General features: G+C 38.3%; 1 protein-coding gene, 1 long non-coding RNA gene and 1 pseudogene across 8 annotated transcripts; 1 reads left to right on the top strand and 2 right to left on the bottom strand.

The window, feature by feature from the left end:
* Window positions 1-29: 29 nt before the first annotated feature.
* LOC149049979 (histamine H2 receptor-like) lies at window positions 30-2,079 on the bottom strand (annotated as a pseudogene).
* Window positions 2,080-3,920: 1,841 nt separating this feature from the next.
* LOC113674783 (trace amine-associated receptor 3-like) lies at window positions 3,921-12,481 on the bottom strand. The gene is made up of 3 exons (XM_089197708.1): window positions 12,476-12,481; window positions 11,938-12,073; window positions 3,921-4,739 (listed from the first exon to the last, which is right to left on the bottom strand). The coding sequence occupies exon 3, from the start codon at window positions 4,618-4,620 to the stop codon at window positions 3,943-3,945; it is 678 nt and encodes a 225-aa protein (XP_089053834.1). The 5' UTR covers window positions 4,621-4,739; window positions 11,938-12,073; window positions 12,476-12,481; the 3' UTR covers window positions 3,921-3,942.
* LOC149049978 (uncharacterized) lies at window positions 9,117-18,361 on the top strand. Of its 7 annotated transcripts, none has more exons than XR_016184045.1 (6): window positions 9,117-9,357; window positions 9,449-9,535; window positions 14,861-15,025; window positions 16,101-16,296; window positions 16,973-17,348; window positions 17,645-17,909. It is a non-coding gene; the product is annotated as an uncharacterized LOC149049978 (long non-coding RNA). The 7 variants fall into 7 exon arrangements; XR_016184046.1 differs by having other exon boundaries at window positions 9,129-9,357; window positions 17,152-17,348; window positions 17,645-18,361; XR_016184048.1 differs by having other exon boundaries at window positions 9,129-9,357; window positions 16,101-16,533; window positions 17,152-17,348; window positions 17,645-17,874.
* The last annotated feature ends 277 nt before the right edge of the window (window positions 18,362-18,638 follow it).

The raw sequence follows: 18,638 nt of genomic DNA, 5'->3' as shown, positions 1-18,638 counted from the left end.
ACATACTCTGCCAAGCGCATCTCAGAAAGTCAATTTTTTAAATTTTTTATTCTAAGTCCTCCTTGTACTTTTAAAAACATGCGCAAATTTAGGCCAAAATTTTTGCACCTGTTGAATTTTAACTTAGCATGGAGAGATAACTAACTCATTACTCTAACTTCCATCTTCTTGCTCAGTCTTATTCCTTAGGAAAATTTAAACGCATCTCATTAAAGTTAGCTTTTTCAACAAAGTAGAATTACTCATTTTTCAAACGAACAACCTGGTCTCAATTGACATTGAGATCTAGTTTGAGATCTCTAGACCTTATTCATTTGCATTTTATGCCCAGCGACGAAACTTTATATCGATAAGACACGAGTATAACATTTCATTTTGAGCTTTACTCAATAATTTGAATCCTAAAACTATATAACTTGTTTCCTGCTTATAAACGTTAATTTCTATAATAGGGAATGCTTGCATTACGTTATGATCGATCCTAGTAGAAAGCTATCTATTGGGAAAAAATCCAGAGTCATTAAGTTATTCAATATTGTTTCTCTTCTTTCAGATCACACAGCGAATGCTTCGTTTTACCTCCTCCTTTATGTCCCTCTTGAACAGAGCGTAAGCAACAGGGTTAATGGCAGAGTTTAAAACGAGAAGAGGTGTTTTAAATTCTTCATCATAACACGATTTTTTGCCCTTCAGGATGGAAACAAGAAAACATTGCAAGGCAATTATGACAACTATAATAAATAGGCCAATAACAATGGCCATCAATTTCACAGCAGACTTCTCCCCGCTTTTGAACAAAAATCGACCGTTAAAGCGGAGTTGTTTTGCTAGAATGCGGGCAGCTCGTTTGTGTTTATAAACCACATCTAACATTGAACCAAACCAAAAGATAAGACCACAGCACGGCAGGAACTCGAAGAAAATCATCATTATCCAAAAATTAATTAAGAAAGAGAACTGTTGTCGTTAAAAGCTAGCCATGTTAGAACGAAGGGGAAAATAACAAAAATTGAAAGTGCCCAGAGAGAAAAATCATCTGAGAAACACGTTTTCGCGTCATGAATGTTAAGTACTTGAGAGGCTTCACAACATCTATGTAGCGATCCAGGACTAAACTGCACAAGTTTGTTACAGGCGCATACGCAAAAAGCCACCTTATTAATTCCACGGTCCTGTTTTCTTTAAAAGCGCCGGGGCTGCATCCAGTTGTCTTCTCGCAGACGAAAAGTGGGAGAAAAGCAACCAGCCCAACACAGAAATCCGCCACTGCAGGAGAAACGACAAATACGTTGGTTTTGGTTCGAAGCCGCCGTCTTCTGCAAACAAGGAAGACGATAAATACATTTCCAGCTATGGTTAAGATGGAAAGAGACCAACCGAGAATCCAAAACCAGGTTTCCATTTTGTTATCGCAAAAAATTGTTTTATTCCAGTGATAACCATCTGAGGAAGGATCACAATCCTTGAATCCGCCTTTAGAAAATTAACAGCATTGACGTTTTTGATGCTTTAATTTTGTTTGGGGATTTATCACCTACACCAGAGATAAAGTAACTGTCAAAGAACACTGACATATCCTTTTCCCCCAGAGTAAATTTCCGCCTTGAAGGATGAATACGTTAACTGGGCGAAACATTGACCTAGGCGCTCTTTGCAAATACTAAAACACTGTGAATAGGTATGGATTCCAAAGTATACTTGAGTTCTGCTAACGATTGTTAAGAAATAGTTAAAAGCCAAATAAGGGGCAGCGTTCCCCTTCCATCTTTCTTTCAATTAAAATCAAATGTAATTTTTGTTATAAATTCGTCTTAAAGAATGTTAGCGCTTGTTGATCAGTCGTAGTTCAACATATTCCTCGTTACTGTAAAAAAGAAACTCTATAATGTTTCTATTATTTTCTTTTGAATGCACTTAATTTAGCGTTCTTCCTTGCCCTCGCCCCCAGCAAAAAAATCTCTAAAGGTATGCATGTTTGCTGTCTCTGCCGGTTGCGATCGAGTCATACACCACGAAGTGTATACTCTCTCTTGTGAATGAGCGCTGTGGTAGGCAAAATGTTTAAAAATGAAAAGATCGTGTTCATGATGTTTATACGGCGCAACACATTCAAGGATACTCTTGATTGAGAGGTTTACATTTAGCTTTTAGTGATCAGCTGGCTTAAACGATTTCAATTTCAAAACTGACTCTAATTTTAAGAAAAGTTCCGCTTTACATACAAAATAAACTCAGAATTCCGACCAGTATCAGGTAAAGACAAAAGCCCATTAACTACTCTTGGTTTGTTTGAAAACATCGCCAAAAAGAGTCAATCATATACCAAAACCCGTATTTCGGCTGTTTCTATATTTTTTTAGTTTATTTTTACTATAAACTTGCTTCTCCTCAAAATGCGTGCAATTTTAAATTTTTTTCGTTGATTGCTAATATAATATAAGTCTCAAAAGTGCAATTTTACCCAGCTGCTTCCCATCAATCCTTCAATCTGGTTTATATATAATTGCATATAGCGACAAGTTATCATCAGTCGCATTCGGTTAAAACACGTATTTCCACCACTTTCAAACTTAGTGTTCGGTCACATTGTAGTGAGTTACTCGTAAAATTATAGTTATGAGCTTGGTGATAAAATATTTCGTAAAATTTGATGCGACAACATTAATCACAACGTTTTTAGTCTACCAAACGAGGCAAAACATCTTCACCTTCATAAGTGTTTGTCGATTTGTTCTGCCTTCTATACTGCATTTTCCTTTGAAAACTCGTACGTTTTGGTGCATTTTCACCAATCTTCCGCTTACAGTCAACCAACAATACTTGACCTATTTCTTCGACATCGTTTTTAAAAGCCTCCTTCTTCATCCATCCACACGAGAAACGAAACGTTTCAAAAGTGGTGCATGCATTTTAAAAACACTTCACCGAATCTTTTTTCAAAAATCAACCTTTGAATCCGCGTTTTTGGGTGTTTAATTGGGGATGATAAGCAAAATGTAAAGCAAAAAGTTTATGTTATCGAAGGTCATGTAAACTCGCTAGTGTGGATGGGGCCCTTATAAAACTGAGTTTCTCTCTATGTCTAAGAAATTTTAAACTCCCAAGATCTCATTAGTAATTCTCGTTATTGTCTGTTATACAATTCTTATGATGTTAGTTCTGAGAATTTAGTATTGAATCAACCAATACTCCTCTAGCTGATATTTTTCTTTAAAAGGTTGAAAGAAAACATGGGTAAAGCTCAAATGAAATAACAGTCAGTGAAAAGAAAATAACAAAGGTAAGTGACAAATTATAATTAAACCATACCATTGTTACTATCACAACAAAAACGATGAGTAACACCCGTGAGAGGCAAGTCATTTGAACGACATGGCATCTCTTGATTACAGTCAAGTACTTAACGGTTTCACGACAGCCATGTAGCGATCCAGGACCACGTTGCACAAGTTCACTCAAAATCTATTTTTTTAAATATTTACTCTAAGTCCTTGCACTTTTAAAAACACCACAGAAGCATTACTCATTTTGACAAAACAACCTAATCTACTTAAAACTAATAAAACTAATAAACAACCTCCAAGCAGTAAACGTAATTAATTATAACTCCTAATTTGCAATTCATCATGACAGGTACATGACTGAACACTGAATCACTGACTCACTGACAGACTGACTTGCAAAACTATAAAATGAAATAGACCGGCAAAATTTGACAAAAGTAACCTTAACAGTTAAAAATAAAACGAAAGGAACGAGAATAAGTAAAAATTGATGGGATTAAGAGAATCCTTTGTTATTGTTATGATCTACTCTTGTCGTCATGCACACACCATTAGCAAATTATTAATTATAATTTCATATTTAGGTTATAGGCTGTTAACTCGATCGTGAAACAAACATTAAAAGTTCAAGACAAATTCTGGTTGACTAAGAGTTTATTCAAGTTATACTGCTCTGGCATTGTAGTTGCGCAAGATAAAAAATATTGTTTTCATAAATTGGATCACTGTGATGTTTCTTTTTACAAATGACGCAGCAAATATACCGTTTTATCTCCATGTTTATGTCTCTCTTGAAGACGGCATAAGCGAAGGGGTTAACAACGGAGTTTAATACAAGAAGGGGAATTTTATATTCTTTATCATCACACGGTTTTCCGTCTTTCAAAATGTGTATGAAGCTACATCGTATAGCGAATGTGAAGGCTAAAAGGAATATACCAATAACAATTGCCATTATTTTCACAGCAGCCTTTTCCTTGATTCTGAACAAAGATCTTTGGTTAAAGCGGAGTTGGTTTGCTAAGATGCGGGCGGCTCTTTCGTGCTTATAAACAACGTAATACATTGATCCAAAGCAGAAAATTAACACACAAGACGGCAAGATTTCTAAAAATACCATTAAAATTGAGATGAGCACTTTAAACAGCACAATCTCTTCAAAAACAAGCCAGTTTAGTAAAAACGCAAAGACGACAACAACTGGAATGGTCCAAGACATGAAAATCATCTGAAAAACGCTTCTGCGTGTCATAAGAGTCAAGTAACTTAACGGCCTCATAATAGCAATGTAGCGATCCAGGACTAAATTGCACAAGTTTGTCACAGACGCATACATAAACAGCCACCTGAAATAATCCACCCCGCTGGCTATGAAGGCCGTAGGGTCGCATCCAATTATCTCCTCGCAGACGAAAAGCGGCGGGAAAGCACTCCAGCCGGCACAGAAGTCCGCCACTGCGAGAGAAACGACAAACGCATTGGTTTTGTTTCGAAGCCGCCGTCTTCTGCAAATAAGGAAAATAATAAAGCCATTTCCAGTCAAGGTCAGGATGGAAAGAGACCAGCCAAGAATCCAAAACCACGTTTCCATTTTGTGGTCTTCAGGTGGCCAGCTCTATACAAATGAAAGCTGAGAGCATAACGGTTTGGGTTTGGAACTAAGACTACAATTCCATATGCAACCACAAAACATTTGAAAACACTTCGGTGATTTTATGATGTCGTCTCCCTCAAACACATCGCAGTTGACAAATCAGCCTGAAATCTGGCCGCACTTACAGTTAAGTTAACAGCCTCTTATCCTCCTATGAAGTCAATGAATTAAAGGAAGGTAACTGATCGCAAGAGAGGCACCCACGGGAGACTCATTCTAGTACCCTCCTATTCTAATTGATGAAAATCGCACGATGTCCGTGGTGATATGAACCTTTTCCATAAGCAGTAAGAAACTAATTATTAAAGATAGCTAAATAAGGATTTTGACAACCAATATCTGACAACTTGAGAACGTTGTCAGGTCTCCTTTTGTTGTCTCATAATAAAACGTAATAATATGCAGACATCTTGCAAAAACGCCGTCAGAAATAAAAAAATGTTTATTGTAAGCAGTAGTGATGAAGTGATGCTAACATTAAGAGAGTGTCTCTGTAAGAGCGGTCCGGTCGATTTTGCTTGAGACACGGATTTCGCTCGTTTCTCGTGTGTTGTAAGACATTCATGTACTTATACTAAAACCACAATCAGTTTGATCGGATCTCTTTATTTTTCAGAGTTTTACGGAAATTAAATTTTACTCGAGCGAAGGCTTGTCGTGACACTTTTCAAGACTTTAATTTCATACAACTTTGGAGGACAATTTACAAAAAACTACGGAACTCAGCAAAAAACAAATACCACAGCCATGTATATTAACTCTATTTTATCTATCAAGGCGACTTTCGTAAACATCACGTGTCGATCAAGGAAACAGGAAGACTTGAATGACACCTTATCGGTTCGCCTAAATCACAAACGCCAAAACCGATCAAATTCAAGCTAAATTTTTGAAAAAGTGAGGCGTTCATAACTGATCCAACTAAGATAGCTAGGAAGTAGGTGCCATAGAAAAGGTAACTACGGAAAAAAACTTTGCGGCCCGACCTTTACGAGAACTTTATAACTCTGTGAACTTACCTAATTTTCGGCAATCTCCAAGTTTAGCCGCCATTTTGAGGGACTTGTCAACATGAAGCGTAACCGATATAAATCGAGCAGGTAAATCTAAAACCGTCAGAAATACATACGAAAGCAATTCAAATGAACTTTACTTTCAATTCAAGCGGCAAAACTTGAAATTGTTCATTAAACTTACAATCCCCATGCGACCATTTCTTTCAACAATTCAAACACTACAACTAGTGTTCGAATTCCCCTCGTCGATTCCACCGCAAGAAATAACCTGTGCCACCCAAGCTTTGACTCGAATGTGAAGTACGAATCAAATAACATAATTGCTTCATCTTCGCGGCAATATCACGCTGGTATTTTGATTTTCCGATCGACAAGAACGGTGATCAAGCATCGATCGGTTTGCTTACCTCATAAACGTGACCGCAGACCAGCTGCTGAGTGAAAACAGTACGGTTCAGTGGCGAGGGGCGGGGTGAGGGGTGGGTGCGGGCAGATTATCAGAAGATTTTTGGGAACATTCGAACATATGCATTAAAGTATCATTATAAACATTAGCATTCTTAGTCTTAATGCGAGGGCATGCTTCGTGTTACAGACAACTTTTGTTTTACTTAGTATTCTTTTTTATTCAAAATACATTTCGTTCCAAATAGAACCGGCATCAGTACATAGATTTAAAAACAAATCTTTACCACGTAAATAAATGTGTTTAGATAATCGAGATAATCGCGCACCGGTATCGCAGAGGTCATGGGTTCAAATCCCGTACGGGCCTGAATTTTTTTCAGGTCCTATTTACAACTACTCGTTTCAGTAGTGTTCTTAGCTGCGAGGATCTTATAATTTCATCTCTCCACCGCAGTGCAAATATGTGAATTTTCATATATCTAAAAATCATATTTGAACCTCTTGTGTCGCACCGGAAATAACGTGCCTTGTCTTTGCCCAACTCTGAGAGCGTGGAGCGGCAAAGATGCGGCTTCTCCATGCTCACAGGATACGCGTGATCTCACTATCTTTAAGAAAAACAAGAGACTGCTCGAAGTCTGTATTCCGTTCAACCATTTCATAAGAGTTACGCGAGTCTTTCAATTGAGTGAGAAAGTCACAAACCCATTCTTTACCTCACGGGCATAACCGCTGATCACCCACGACTAACAGTAGGCTTCTCCTTTGACGCGGAAATTGAAATCGTATCGAATATACAAAGTTATAGTGAGTTCCTTTAGATCTCCCGAACTTGTATCGTGTTGGAAACAATTACAAGTACAGGAAGAAGTCGTTCATTAGCGAGACGTTCATTATGTCTCAGGACATTGATGATGAACTTTAGTTCATCGCGTGGCTTAAGTGGTTTGGTACGACTGTCTGAATGCAATGATGAAGTAAAACATCATTTGATAAGCTGCCACCTGTCTAAAGAGGTTTTTAGGTGAAAATGAGCTAATCTTGGCAAGGATTGGCCTATTTCACCTCGCTCAGGAGGATAAACAAAAAAATGTGGATTTGCTATAGGCATCGCCACACTCTGGGAAAGTTTTGGAGAAGTGCAAAGGTAACATTTCATTATCCTGATCATGATGGTGTCAGGAAGCGTATCCAAGGCAGAGATGTAATTACCTTGCATATGTCTCAGGACATTCATAAGCTGTTTGGAGTTATTATTCCAGTTGAATCAGGTAGTCTTCAGTAACATTTTCTGTTATCTATTTTGTCACGTGACATATCTGCTCGAAAAGAGAAGAAATTCTTTATTAGATGAAGGATATTTAAGTACACATCACGTTGAAAAAAATAGATATACGTGTAAGTGCTTTTAATTACAGATGGAAATATGTACAATGTTGCTCGGTTGATAATCAATAATGTTTTTGTAGAAGATCAAATCACCTGACAACGCAATATACTTACTCATGCGTACGGTTCACAATTATTTGCGGTCAGTTTTCCTCAGTTTGTATGATTCTCATTAACCAGTATGATTAAATTTGCAGACTAAAACACCGCTTATTTGATTAAGAATAATAAAAGTAAACAGTGCATGTCGGTTTTTAATTCCTGATGGATGCTACTGGGCTTTACTTTTAACTGAGAAATTTGCAATCGCTTACCTCAGCTCTCTGTGACCCATGCCGTAAGAAGCACAAGAAAAAAGTTGATGATAGTGAGTCTTGGCTGAGACAAGAAGAATCAGAGAAGAATCTACGGTCCCCAGAAACGCCACTTTTAAACACGAGACAACTAAGGTAAATTGAATTAAGTGTTATTTGTTTTATTTAAAACTATCGTTCAGATTATAAGATACGCGAAAAACTCTCCCCACCGATTTTTTCTTACATTCTGTTAATCAAAAGTTTCAATAATTATAAAGGCTTTCTTGTTGATCGTCTTAATAGTAACAGTTTCCAGGATTCAAGGGAAGCAAAAGAGAGAACAATTTTCTGTGTAGCTAGGTAAGGCGACATGCCGGCTTTATACTTCTTCCGGCATGATAACGATAATGATGACAACAATAGGCAAAAAGCACCGTCCGCTAATCATGACGAATTTCATAGTTATTAACAAATCTCAGTTATAGTCCTGAAAAAAATCTCAGGGGGTCCTTTGAACCATCCACTTAATCTCGCCAGAAGTCAAAGTTGCCTACACTCATTCTAAGGTTCGTGCGATTTTACGACGAATTTTCAATTCCGGTGTGTTGCATGCGCGACTTTTGATAGAAAAAACCTGCACGCGCCATAACTTAAAAGAATGTGTCAGCGGAATGAATCAAATCTCTATCACTTTTCATACATTCTTGGGAACAGAAAAAATTACTTAGAGCAAACATTCTAAGTATAGTGTTCATTCCGTGCAATGGGGCATAAATAAAAGGTTCAGGTGGAAAAGACACCTTATTTTATACCACTGATGACAAGCAAAAAGGTTATATGGGTACCCGGTTAAAAATATATTGATAACTCTATTAATTAATACCAGTTCTAATTTAAAGGAGAAAGTTATTAGAATAAAGTAAAAGTTGTCTGTACCGCGAAGCATGCCTTGACTGTTTAGACTGATAGTCCAAGAGCTTTTTGAGCATGCATTCGAATATCTTATGACGATAAGCCCGCCACCCATCCCACCCCACGCTATGCTGTTTTCACTTAGCGGCTGGTCAGTGGTCAAGTTTATGACGTAAACAAACCGATCGATTCCTGATCACCGTTCTTGTCGATCGGAAAATCAAAATACCAGCGTGATATTGCCGCGAAGATGAAGCAGTTATGTTATTTGATTCGTACTTCATATTCGAGTCAAAGCTTGGGTGGCACAGGTTATTTCTTGCGGTGGAATCGACGAGGGGAATTCGAACACTAGTTGTAGTGTTTGAATTGTTGAAAGAAATGGTCGCATGGGGATTGTAAGTTTAATGAACAATTTCAAGTTTTGCCGCTTGAATTGAAAGTAAAGTTCATTTGAATTGCTTTCGTATGTATTTCTGACGGTTTTAGATTTACCTGCTCGATTTATATCGGTTACGCTTCATGTTGACAAGTCCCTCAAAATGGCGGCTAAACTTGGAGATTGCCGAAAATTAGGTAAGTTCACAGAGTTATAAAGTTCTCGTAAAGGTCGGGCCGCAAAGTTTTTTTCTGTAGTTACCTTTTCTATGGCACCTACTTCCTAGCTATCTTAGTTGGATCAGTTAAGAACGCCTCACTTTTTCAAAAATTTAGCTTGAATTTGATCGGTTTTGGCGTTTGTGATTTAGGCGAACCGATAAGGTGTCATTCAAGTCTTCCTGTTTCCTTGATCGACACGTGATGTTTACGAAAGTCGCCTCGATAGATAAAATAGAGTTAATATACATGGCTGTGGTATTTGTTTTTTGCTGAGTTCCGTAGTTTTTTGTAAATTGTCCTCCAAAGTTGTATGAAATTAAAGTCTTGAAAAGTGTCACGACAAGCCTTCGCTCGAGTGAAATTTAATTTCCGTAAAACTCTGAAAAATAAAGAGATCCGATCAAACTGATTGTGGTTTTAGTATAGGTACATGAATGTCTTACAACATGAGAAATCGAAGCGAAATCCGTGTCTCAAGCAAAATCGACCGGACCGCTCTTACAGAGACACTCTCTTAACTGATCTCGATTTGAATGAAAACATCGCTAAAAAAAAAGTCAATTCCATAACAAAACGCCAATGCCTAGCGAACAAAGGCGCCCGATATTTTCGGATTTCGGTTGTTTCTATATCTTTGCAGTTGGTACTATAACCTTGCTTCTCGTCTAAATAAGTGTAATTTCATAGTATTTTCGCTGAATGCTCAAAAGTCTCAAAAATCAATATACTCAGCCGCTTCCCATCAATTCTTCATTCTGGTTTAACTTTCAAAAAATACCATATCACCTATTTTTAGCGAGCCATACTGTCCTACTTTAATTTTATAGATAGCGAAAGTTCTATTTTTGCCTTTCCACAATCAAAAATATCTGACAGCTAGTAAATCAACCGCTACATTCTTCGATATGGAGTGAAATCGTTGCATGCATCGTTTCACTACTTTCAACACGCTAACTTAATCAAGAGCCTTTCCCTTTAAAGACAGCTCACTTTGTTTTATTTGCACATAGCCACAAGTTATCATCGGTCGCAAATGGTTAAAACATGTATTTCCGCCTCTTTCAAACTTAGTGTTCGGTCACATTATAATGAGTTACTCTTAAAATGATAGTTATGAGCTTGGTGATAAAATATTTCGTAAAATTTGTCGAGACAACAGTAATCATAACGTTTTTAGTCTATACCAAAACATCTTTAACTACACAAATGTTTGTCTATTTGTTCTTACCTGCCTTCTATTCTGCATTTTTATTTGAAAACTCCCGCGTTTTCATGCATTTTCACCAATCTTCTCCTTAAAATCAATCAAAGCCTCCTTCTCCAACTGTCCACACAGGAAACGAAACGTTTCAAAAGTGGTGCATTTTCAAAACACTCCACTTCCGAAACCTTTTTCAAAATTTACTTTTGAATCTGCGTTTTAGGATGTTTAAGTGGGGATGATAGGCAAAATGCAAAGCAAAAAGTATATGTCATCTAACGTCAGGTAAACACGCTAGTGTGGATGGGGCCATTATAAAACTGAGTTTCTCTCTATATCGAAGAACTCCCTTAATTCCCAAGATATCATTAGTAATTCTCGTTATTGTCTGCCATACAATTCTTATGATGTTAGTTCAGAGAATTTGGTATTGAATCAACTAATTATCCCCTTGCTGATATTTTTCTTTTATTTTCATCACCTGTCTGTCTGATTGTTGTCATCTGTTGTTGTCATCATTGTATTGATTTAGTATAACCAGAAATTTTGTCTCGGTCACTCATGGGAGTTAAAAAGGTTTAAGAAAGTGTAAGCGACAGGGTTAATGGTAGACTTTAAAACGAAACCATTTTGTTTATACGGAAGAACAGAAAGAAGTGCCTCATTTTCAACAATCAAACCATGGTTACATCGTAAAGAAAATCCGAAACACGGGAGAAACACTCCTATATAACAGTTGCCATTAACTTTAAAGCAGACTTTTCTGGTATCTTAACGGAACAACGATGGTTAAAGTGTAGTTGATTTACTAATTTTCGGGCAGCTTGGTTATGTTTATAAAAAACACCTAACATCGATATATAGCAGAAGGTTAAGAGAAAACATAGGTAAAGCTTAAATAAAATAACAGTTTGTGAAAAGAAAATGACACAGGTAAGTGACAAATTATAAATAAACCATACCGTTGTTGACTGCCACAACAAAAACGACGGGTAAAACACGAGAGAGGAAAATCATTTGAACGACGCGGCATCTTTTCATCACAGTCAAGTACTAAACGGCTTCACGACAGCCATGTAGCGATTCAGGACTACGCTGCACAAGTTCACAGAAGAAGAGTTAAGGAACGAACGCCTTAAATAATTATTCCTTGTTCAAACAGATGAAAGCCATTTACCGTCTTTCACACGAATGTCGAGGGAACAACACTCAGCCCAACAAAGAAATCCGCCAATGCAAGAGAAACGACAAACGCGTTGGCTTTGGTTTGAAGCCACCGTCTGCTGCAAACATGGAAGATAATAAATCCATTTCTGCGGAAAAATTTATGGAAATTTAAGTGCAAAAGTAAGCAACTGACGTCGTTCCTTTCTGCTTCACGATATGTATTACAAATGGAATGGCAATGATCTTATTCAGAAAAAAGAAAGCCAGTAAGCCAAAAGCCATATGACATATAAATCATTATCAAGAAATAAAGTCAAATGTGTTTTAAATTTAATGCAATGCGCTCAATAAATGATATTCTGTGCAATATTCTGTTTTTCCTGTTGTTTTGGATAGCCCGTTAAACTTTTTGTGTGTAAGAGGGGGCGTGGAGCGAAAGCAAGCAAGTTTACAAGGTCAACTGCACTTGGATTAAGTGAGAGTGGGTATGATCATGCGATAAAATGCTAAACTGGATATTCAGCTAGAGTATCGAATTTTGAACTCACGTATCGAGTACTGTATTCTCTTCACATGAAATACGTGTTGGCCTGTCGCGTGGGTTTTCATAGTGCTGCACCCGGCTGAAACAAGGAGAACTCATCACAGATTGCACCATGAAGATTTTGCTGTCATTCTTGATACCTATTGTTGTTGTTGATGAAGTCATTTTTAGGATCCAAAGAACACGGAAGAGGCCAAAGGTTGTATTGAACGAAAAACCATTAGGTAACAAGCCAAGTTACCAGCCCCCGTTCCTTTTCTGTGCACTATTATAACAACACAATCTTCGAAAGGAATGAACTGGATTCAATGTCTATTTGCTTCGTGACACGAGTACATCAGCAATCGATCAGATTCCTTGCACTTCGCTTGCACAATAGATTACCAATAATTCTAACTTCCTTAACAGCTGCTTGAAACAAATTAATAATACTCTTAAAAACGTAATGAGCAAGGAGGTAAGACAGGCGAGAGCGTTATCTGCTCTCAACCACTAAATTATTTTAAGCAGTTACGATAAAACCGCCTGATCTTAGTACTCCAACACAACGGGGAAACAATTTATCGGTGAGAAACGCAACGGAGAAGATTTGGTTTAAGGAAAACAACTGGCTTCTACGTGCACCCAGTGTCTATTTGACCTTTGTTCTACAGGAAATATACATGTGGGACAAAGAAAGTAAGAGCGTTTGCTCGCACGTTAGAGAGTAACTTGTTCAGTCGCTGAGACTTACACAAGCACCTAGTACTTTATCTATTCGTTTCCCCTCTCCGGAATAAAAATTTATTCAAAGCAAAATACACCAGCGAAAAAAGGGCATTCGAAGAAAAGCCGGAATCACTCTGTGATTCATGACGTTTGTCGAATACTTACAATTTCAGTCAATCATCTTCCTGTTAATTAGTTGGCGAAAGTCCACACTTCAAATGAATAAGTAAAAAGATAGGCAAGATAACACCAGATAAACAAAGAACACTATATAAGCTCGTCTTTGAAGCAGCCTTCAGTCTTAAAGGTAACTAGCCTTCGTGTAGCCGTACCCTCCCCCCAATTCTCATGGTAAAACGGAGGCGAGGAAACGTCTATGTTCCCTCGCTTCCGTTTCACCATGGGGGGGAGGGTACGGCTACACGTAGGCTATAAGATAACGCGCGACCATGCATGTTGAAGAACGGAGTACAGTAACCCTACAATAATCTTAGCCCCCCCCCCCCTCCCTCCCCTCTCTCAGGTGATGCCAAACTTGCGTGTTTTGCTCTTTGAGGGAGGATGGCGAAGATGTTTACCATACTAGTTTGTGTGGTGATTATGAGTTCGAACAGAGACAGAAAAGGCTAGAGTGGGTGTATCTTATAAATTTCTCTGGAAATCGTGCGAATCCGTCTCGATATTTCATCAGGGTCAGAACAGGCCGAGACAAGTATTTATCGCGACATCTTCCTGATGCTCATGATTTCCACAGTGTCTATCAGCACGCGTTGGGCATGTGATGTTGCTCAATCTGCAAACGTATGAATTTTAGTTTTAATAGGGTCATTCCCTATAGAATTACGAGACAATTGATATTTGAGCTCTTTGGTCTATTTGTGTTCACCAGACGCGGGCATCTAAGTAGAAACATATACATATAATATCACTCGTTACCTATTGCAGTTCTATAGATACAGGGTAAACCAGTAAGGAATAAAAATGTGAAGATGGAGAAATAGAAAAGATTGTCGAGGAAAGCAAAAATATGCTTAGGGTTAAAAATATGGATAAATTTTTCAGGGACGAGAGCTTATTAAAAACTCGTTTCCGAGGCTTCTCCTCTTCCCACCAATTTGAGCAGGAGTAGAGATCGCGGTTGAGCTCGCTGCTGGTCATTTGCAATAGATTACAGGAAATGACTGATGAATTCCTTTTTATCGACTTTATTTTAGCCTCAACATGCTTCCCAACGAAGTGCAAGAAATTCGTACTGATCAGATTTTACGTGACCGTGGTCTTGTCAGTGTACATACGCCTGCTGAAGGCAATGTCCCCCTGGTCTTCGGAAAGTCAAAGAAACATGCGTAGAACAACGAGATTAACCTGAAATAACCACTGAAAATGATCAACACAAGCTATAATGTAACTGGAAACAAGCAGTATTGAACATCTATTCAAATGCACCTTTAAGCGATAAGCCTAATGACTGCGTCATAAAACGTCCCACAATTTTTTTCGTTGACTGTTCGTCATGAAGTCGCTTAATTTTTTTGTGTGGCTCATTCATTCCATCAAGTGTCCTATCTCGTGGTCCCAGGTCCTAGCGATATTGAAATGTACATCATTGCTATAGAAATAATTATATCATAGTTATAAAAGGCTATAGACCTCGATTGATTTTTTCTTTTTTTTTTCCCAGATTGCCCCCAAAACTGCGAGAAATGCTCAAACAGATTTTCTTGTTGTGCATGTGACAATGGATATGCACCGTTAAAAAGATTTAACATGTCGCGCTGCGTCCAAAATTGCCCTAGAGGATGCAAAAAAATAGCATAACGCGAAGAAGGGAGCCAGTGCGTGAAAGGTAAGCTTTCAAACCTACGCGTGTTTCAATTTCAGCTGAAATCAGATAGTTACGGAAAGTTTCGGTTTGCTGTTACTTTTCTTAACCCTTTGACTCCCAGGGTCTTATTAGTAATTCTCCTTACTGCATGCTTTGCAATTCCTATGATGTCAGTTCGGGGAATTTGGTATTGGATCAATTAACAATCCCTCAATTGATATTTTTATCCACTTTCACACTTGCATTAAATTTATTTCTTTGTCAAACAAGGCGTACTCAACGTCCCGAGTGTATATGTAGGTACCAATTTGTATTTATTCACAAAATAATCCACCTCATAACTGCTTTTCCCTCTTTTAAGCGTGCTCCCTAAATTGCAAGACGTGCCAAAACAAATTATCTTGCTCCGTATGCGAAATGGTTATTCTCTGTTCCGAGGCTTCGCTAGTCTGGGGAAAGGTCGCTGTCTTTCAAACTGCCCAAATGGATATAAAAAAGAGATGAACCCCGCAGGTGGATACAAAAAACTGATGTTGGAAGTGGAGCTTTTTTACCTTTATCCTTTTTGGATTATTTGGTTTCTTTACCGCATGAACCCAATTTTTTAAAAATTTTTTTATAATGTCCCTCGGCTGGACGTTTTTCAATGTTCCTTATCTTGTCGCCCTCAGAAATAACTTCCAGTAGCTTATTTATTACTCGATGAAACAATCAGTAAGTGCTGCTATATATATAATATATATAATATATATAATATATATAATATATGTAATATATATAATATATTAACATTACCATCATCGGTATTATTATCATTATTTTTATAATTATTGTTATTTTAGGGTAGAATGTCGCCTTTGATAAAACTTAGTTGACTAACATGACGCTAGATTTTAAGTTATCAGTTACACCTTTACTAAGTATTTACCTCAGTCCTCTGTCCCTAGTCTTTGGCTTTGATCACAAGTCATTACGATTTTTGGAGAAGGTTGACTGCCAGTCATGAAGAATAGCATACATTTCAAAACGCTTCTTTTCAATTTTCAAATTTTATCTCATTTCAATGTTTTATCCTCTTACTTTTTTGGCCGTGTAGAGTGCCAAGTTCCGAACTGTGGATCCTGTCCCTAACAATGAGGACCAACAGACCCAACAGATGTGAGAGATGCAAGCCTAACTACCTCAAATTGACAGTTAGTGATGAGACGTGGCAGCAGCACGACTTTTACTTTTCTCATGTCCCTCCGGTTATAGAAAAAGTGACGAGAATGGTGTTCCTGAATGAGTGAAAGGTGTGTGGATCAAAAGGGGCTAACATTATTAAGTTGAGCGATATGCCAGACTCCGTATTGTTGGAAATATTACCGAAATAGGATCATTGATAGGAGAAGGGACCCAACAACTTATGGTTGCTTGAAGGGAGTACAAAATGCAAATCACCCCAAAGTGCCTCTTACCTCTATTGGGTATCACAGCGGTTCTGTCATTTGGTGACTTGGCAAGGAGACCAAGAACGAAACATTCCAGAGGTGAAGTCAAGCCCCTATCATTAGGGGCTAAAGGCGTCTAAATGATATACATTCTCCTAGAGCTTTACTATATCAGGGTAATTTGGTATTATCAATCGAGTTGACAACGTAAATTGGCCAAAAGACAAACGTCAGCGAAACGTCAGCTTTGTAACTCTTGTAATTACAAGAGTTACAAAGCTGGCGTTTGGAGCGTTAGCCCTTCACCATTTGCTATTTTTACGTTGGCCAATTTACGTTATTAACTCAGTTGAAATTACCAAATTACCCTGTTTGACTCTTACCTTATTACAGAACTTACCCATTTCATTATATCAGTCAGAACTTTTCAGCCATCTGGGTAAGTCTCATTTGGTCGGGGAGACCCAATTATTGACAACGACCTTAACTCTCTCAGTACTGGTCTTTGGTTACTTTTAACATGTTTAATACATATCAGTTGTGACTGTAACAACCGAGCCCACCAGTGAGCCGCCTTCCGAGCCCGAGCTGAGAGAAACCATAGTACCCCCGACCGAATTCAGCTGTTTAACTGATCCCGGACCGTCCATCACGCCTAAACTACCTTTCTAGGAGTACCTAACAACTAAAGTTCCCACCACCAATTCTGACTCGTAGACTACCTTCGAAACATTCAGCACCCCTGAACCCACCTCCTCCGAGCTGAGTACAGCAGAAGTGTCAGCCACCGAGCTCTACCCCTGAACCGAACACTACACCTAAACCAACCAATAACGCTTGACCTTACATTTGCTCTTATTCGATGGGGATTATCTCATATTAATTTACTCCGTGAAGACCTCTACTGCTAACGTGTAAGCTATTTTGTTGTTGTTGTTGTTGTTTTCAATTTGTGTACTTAGTTTTGTTTGTATTGAGAAGATTTTGGAAACACAGTATTTAAAATCACTATTTTGAAAAAAACTTTAGCGAGTTATCCATTTCTAGGTTTACTACATAAGAGGAATCTACAAATGGATAACTCGCAAAAATGGGTTCTTTTCAACATAGTTACGTTAGAATATTTGACTGTATTCTTTTATTCCTAAAAGCGGTCGTAAATATTCCCATACAAACTCCTATAATTTCGCCATGACTCTTATTTCGCAAGATGACCATCTCACAGCTGGAGCGTGGGGGCGACCCTTAAAGCCGGAACGGTGGAATGGTGGAATGGCGGAAAATGACCCCAAATCCTAAAGCACGGAACGGCGGAAAGTGACCCCAAATCCTAAAGCACGGAACGGCGGAAAGTGACCCCAAATCCTAAAGCACGCAACGGCGGAAAATGACCCCAAATCCTAAAGCACGCAACAGCGGAAAATGACCCCAAATCCTAAAGCACGGAACGGCGGAAAATGACCCCAAATCCTAAAGCACGGAACGGCGGAAAATGACCCCAAATCCTAAAACATGGAACGGCGGAAAATGACCCCAAATCCTAAAGCACGGAACGGCGGAAAATGACCCCAAATCCTAAAGCACGGAACGGCGGAAAATGACCCCAAATCCTAAAACACGGAACGGATGCCAGGGCATGTTGCACAAATTTCGTACAAAGACACCAAGCGCTTAGCTCATTTATCCTCACGACGATAACGCGCGTGACTAAAATTAAGTGTTACTAATTTTTTTTCTTTTACTGAGTGGTATAAATAATAATGAACCATTATGCATGAAAGATAGCTGCGTTTTCGCGTTGTAAACCTGTTTAGCTACCTTTTGTTATGCAAAATTTGCCATGAGTTTGTCGCGGCATAAAAAGTCGCACAGCATGTGGAAACCAACTCGACATACCACACTACAATAAACAATTATAACTTTGATACGTTTCCTGGTCACGTCTGCATTGATTTATTGAAACAATAATATCTCATATGCTTGTAAATGTGAGAACATCACAGGAACGTTTTCAGGCTTCTCAAAATATGACAACGTTCAGCCCCAGCTCCAAACTTAGACTAGCGTAAGAAAGTTAGCAGAAGGAAGCCGTCAAGAAGAATTTGAAGAAGGGAGCGAAGTCGAAAAACAAATATTCAAGTATCATTGCACACGGTTCCATGCACACAGCTTGAAACCTAACGATATGTTCACTTTTATTCCCA

The sequence above is a fragment of the Pocillopora damicornis genome, chromosome 2, assembly GCF_964200805.1.
Source record: "Pocillopora damicornis chromosome 2, jaPocDami1.2, whole genome shotgun sequence".
Classification (NCBI taxonomy): Eukaryota; Metazoa; Cnidaria; class Anthozoa; order Scleractinia; family Pocilloporidae; genus Pocillopora; species Pocillopora damicornis.
The sequence above is the reverse complement of the archived record's forward strand: the minus strand, read 5'-3'. Positions and strand labels throughout refer to the sequence as shown.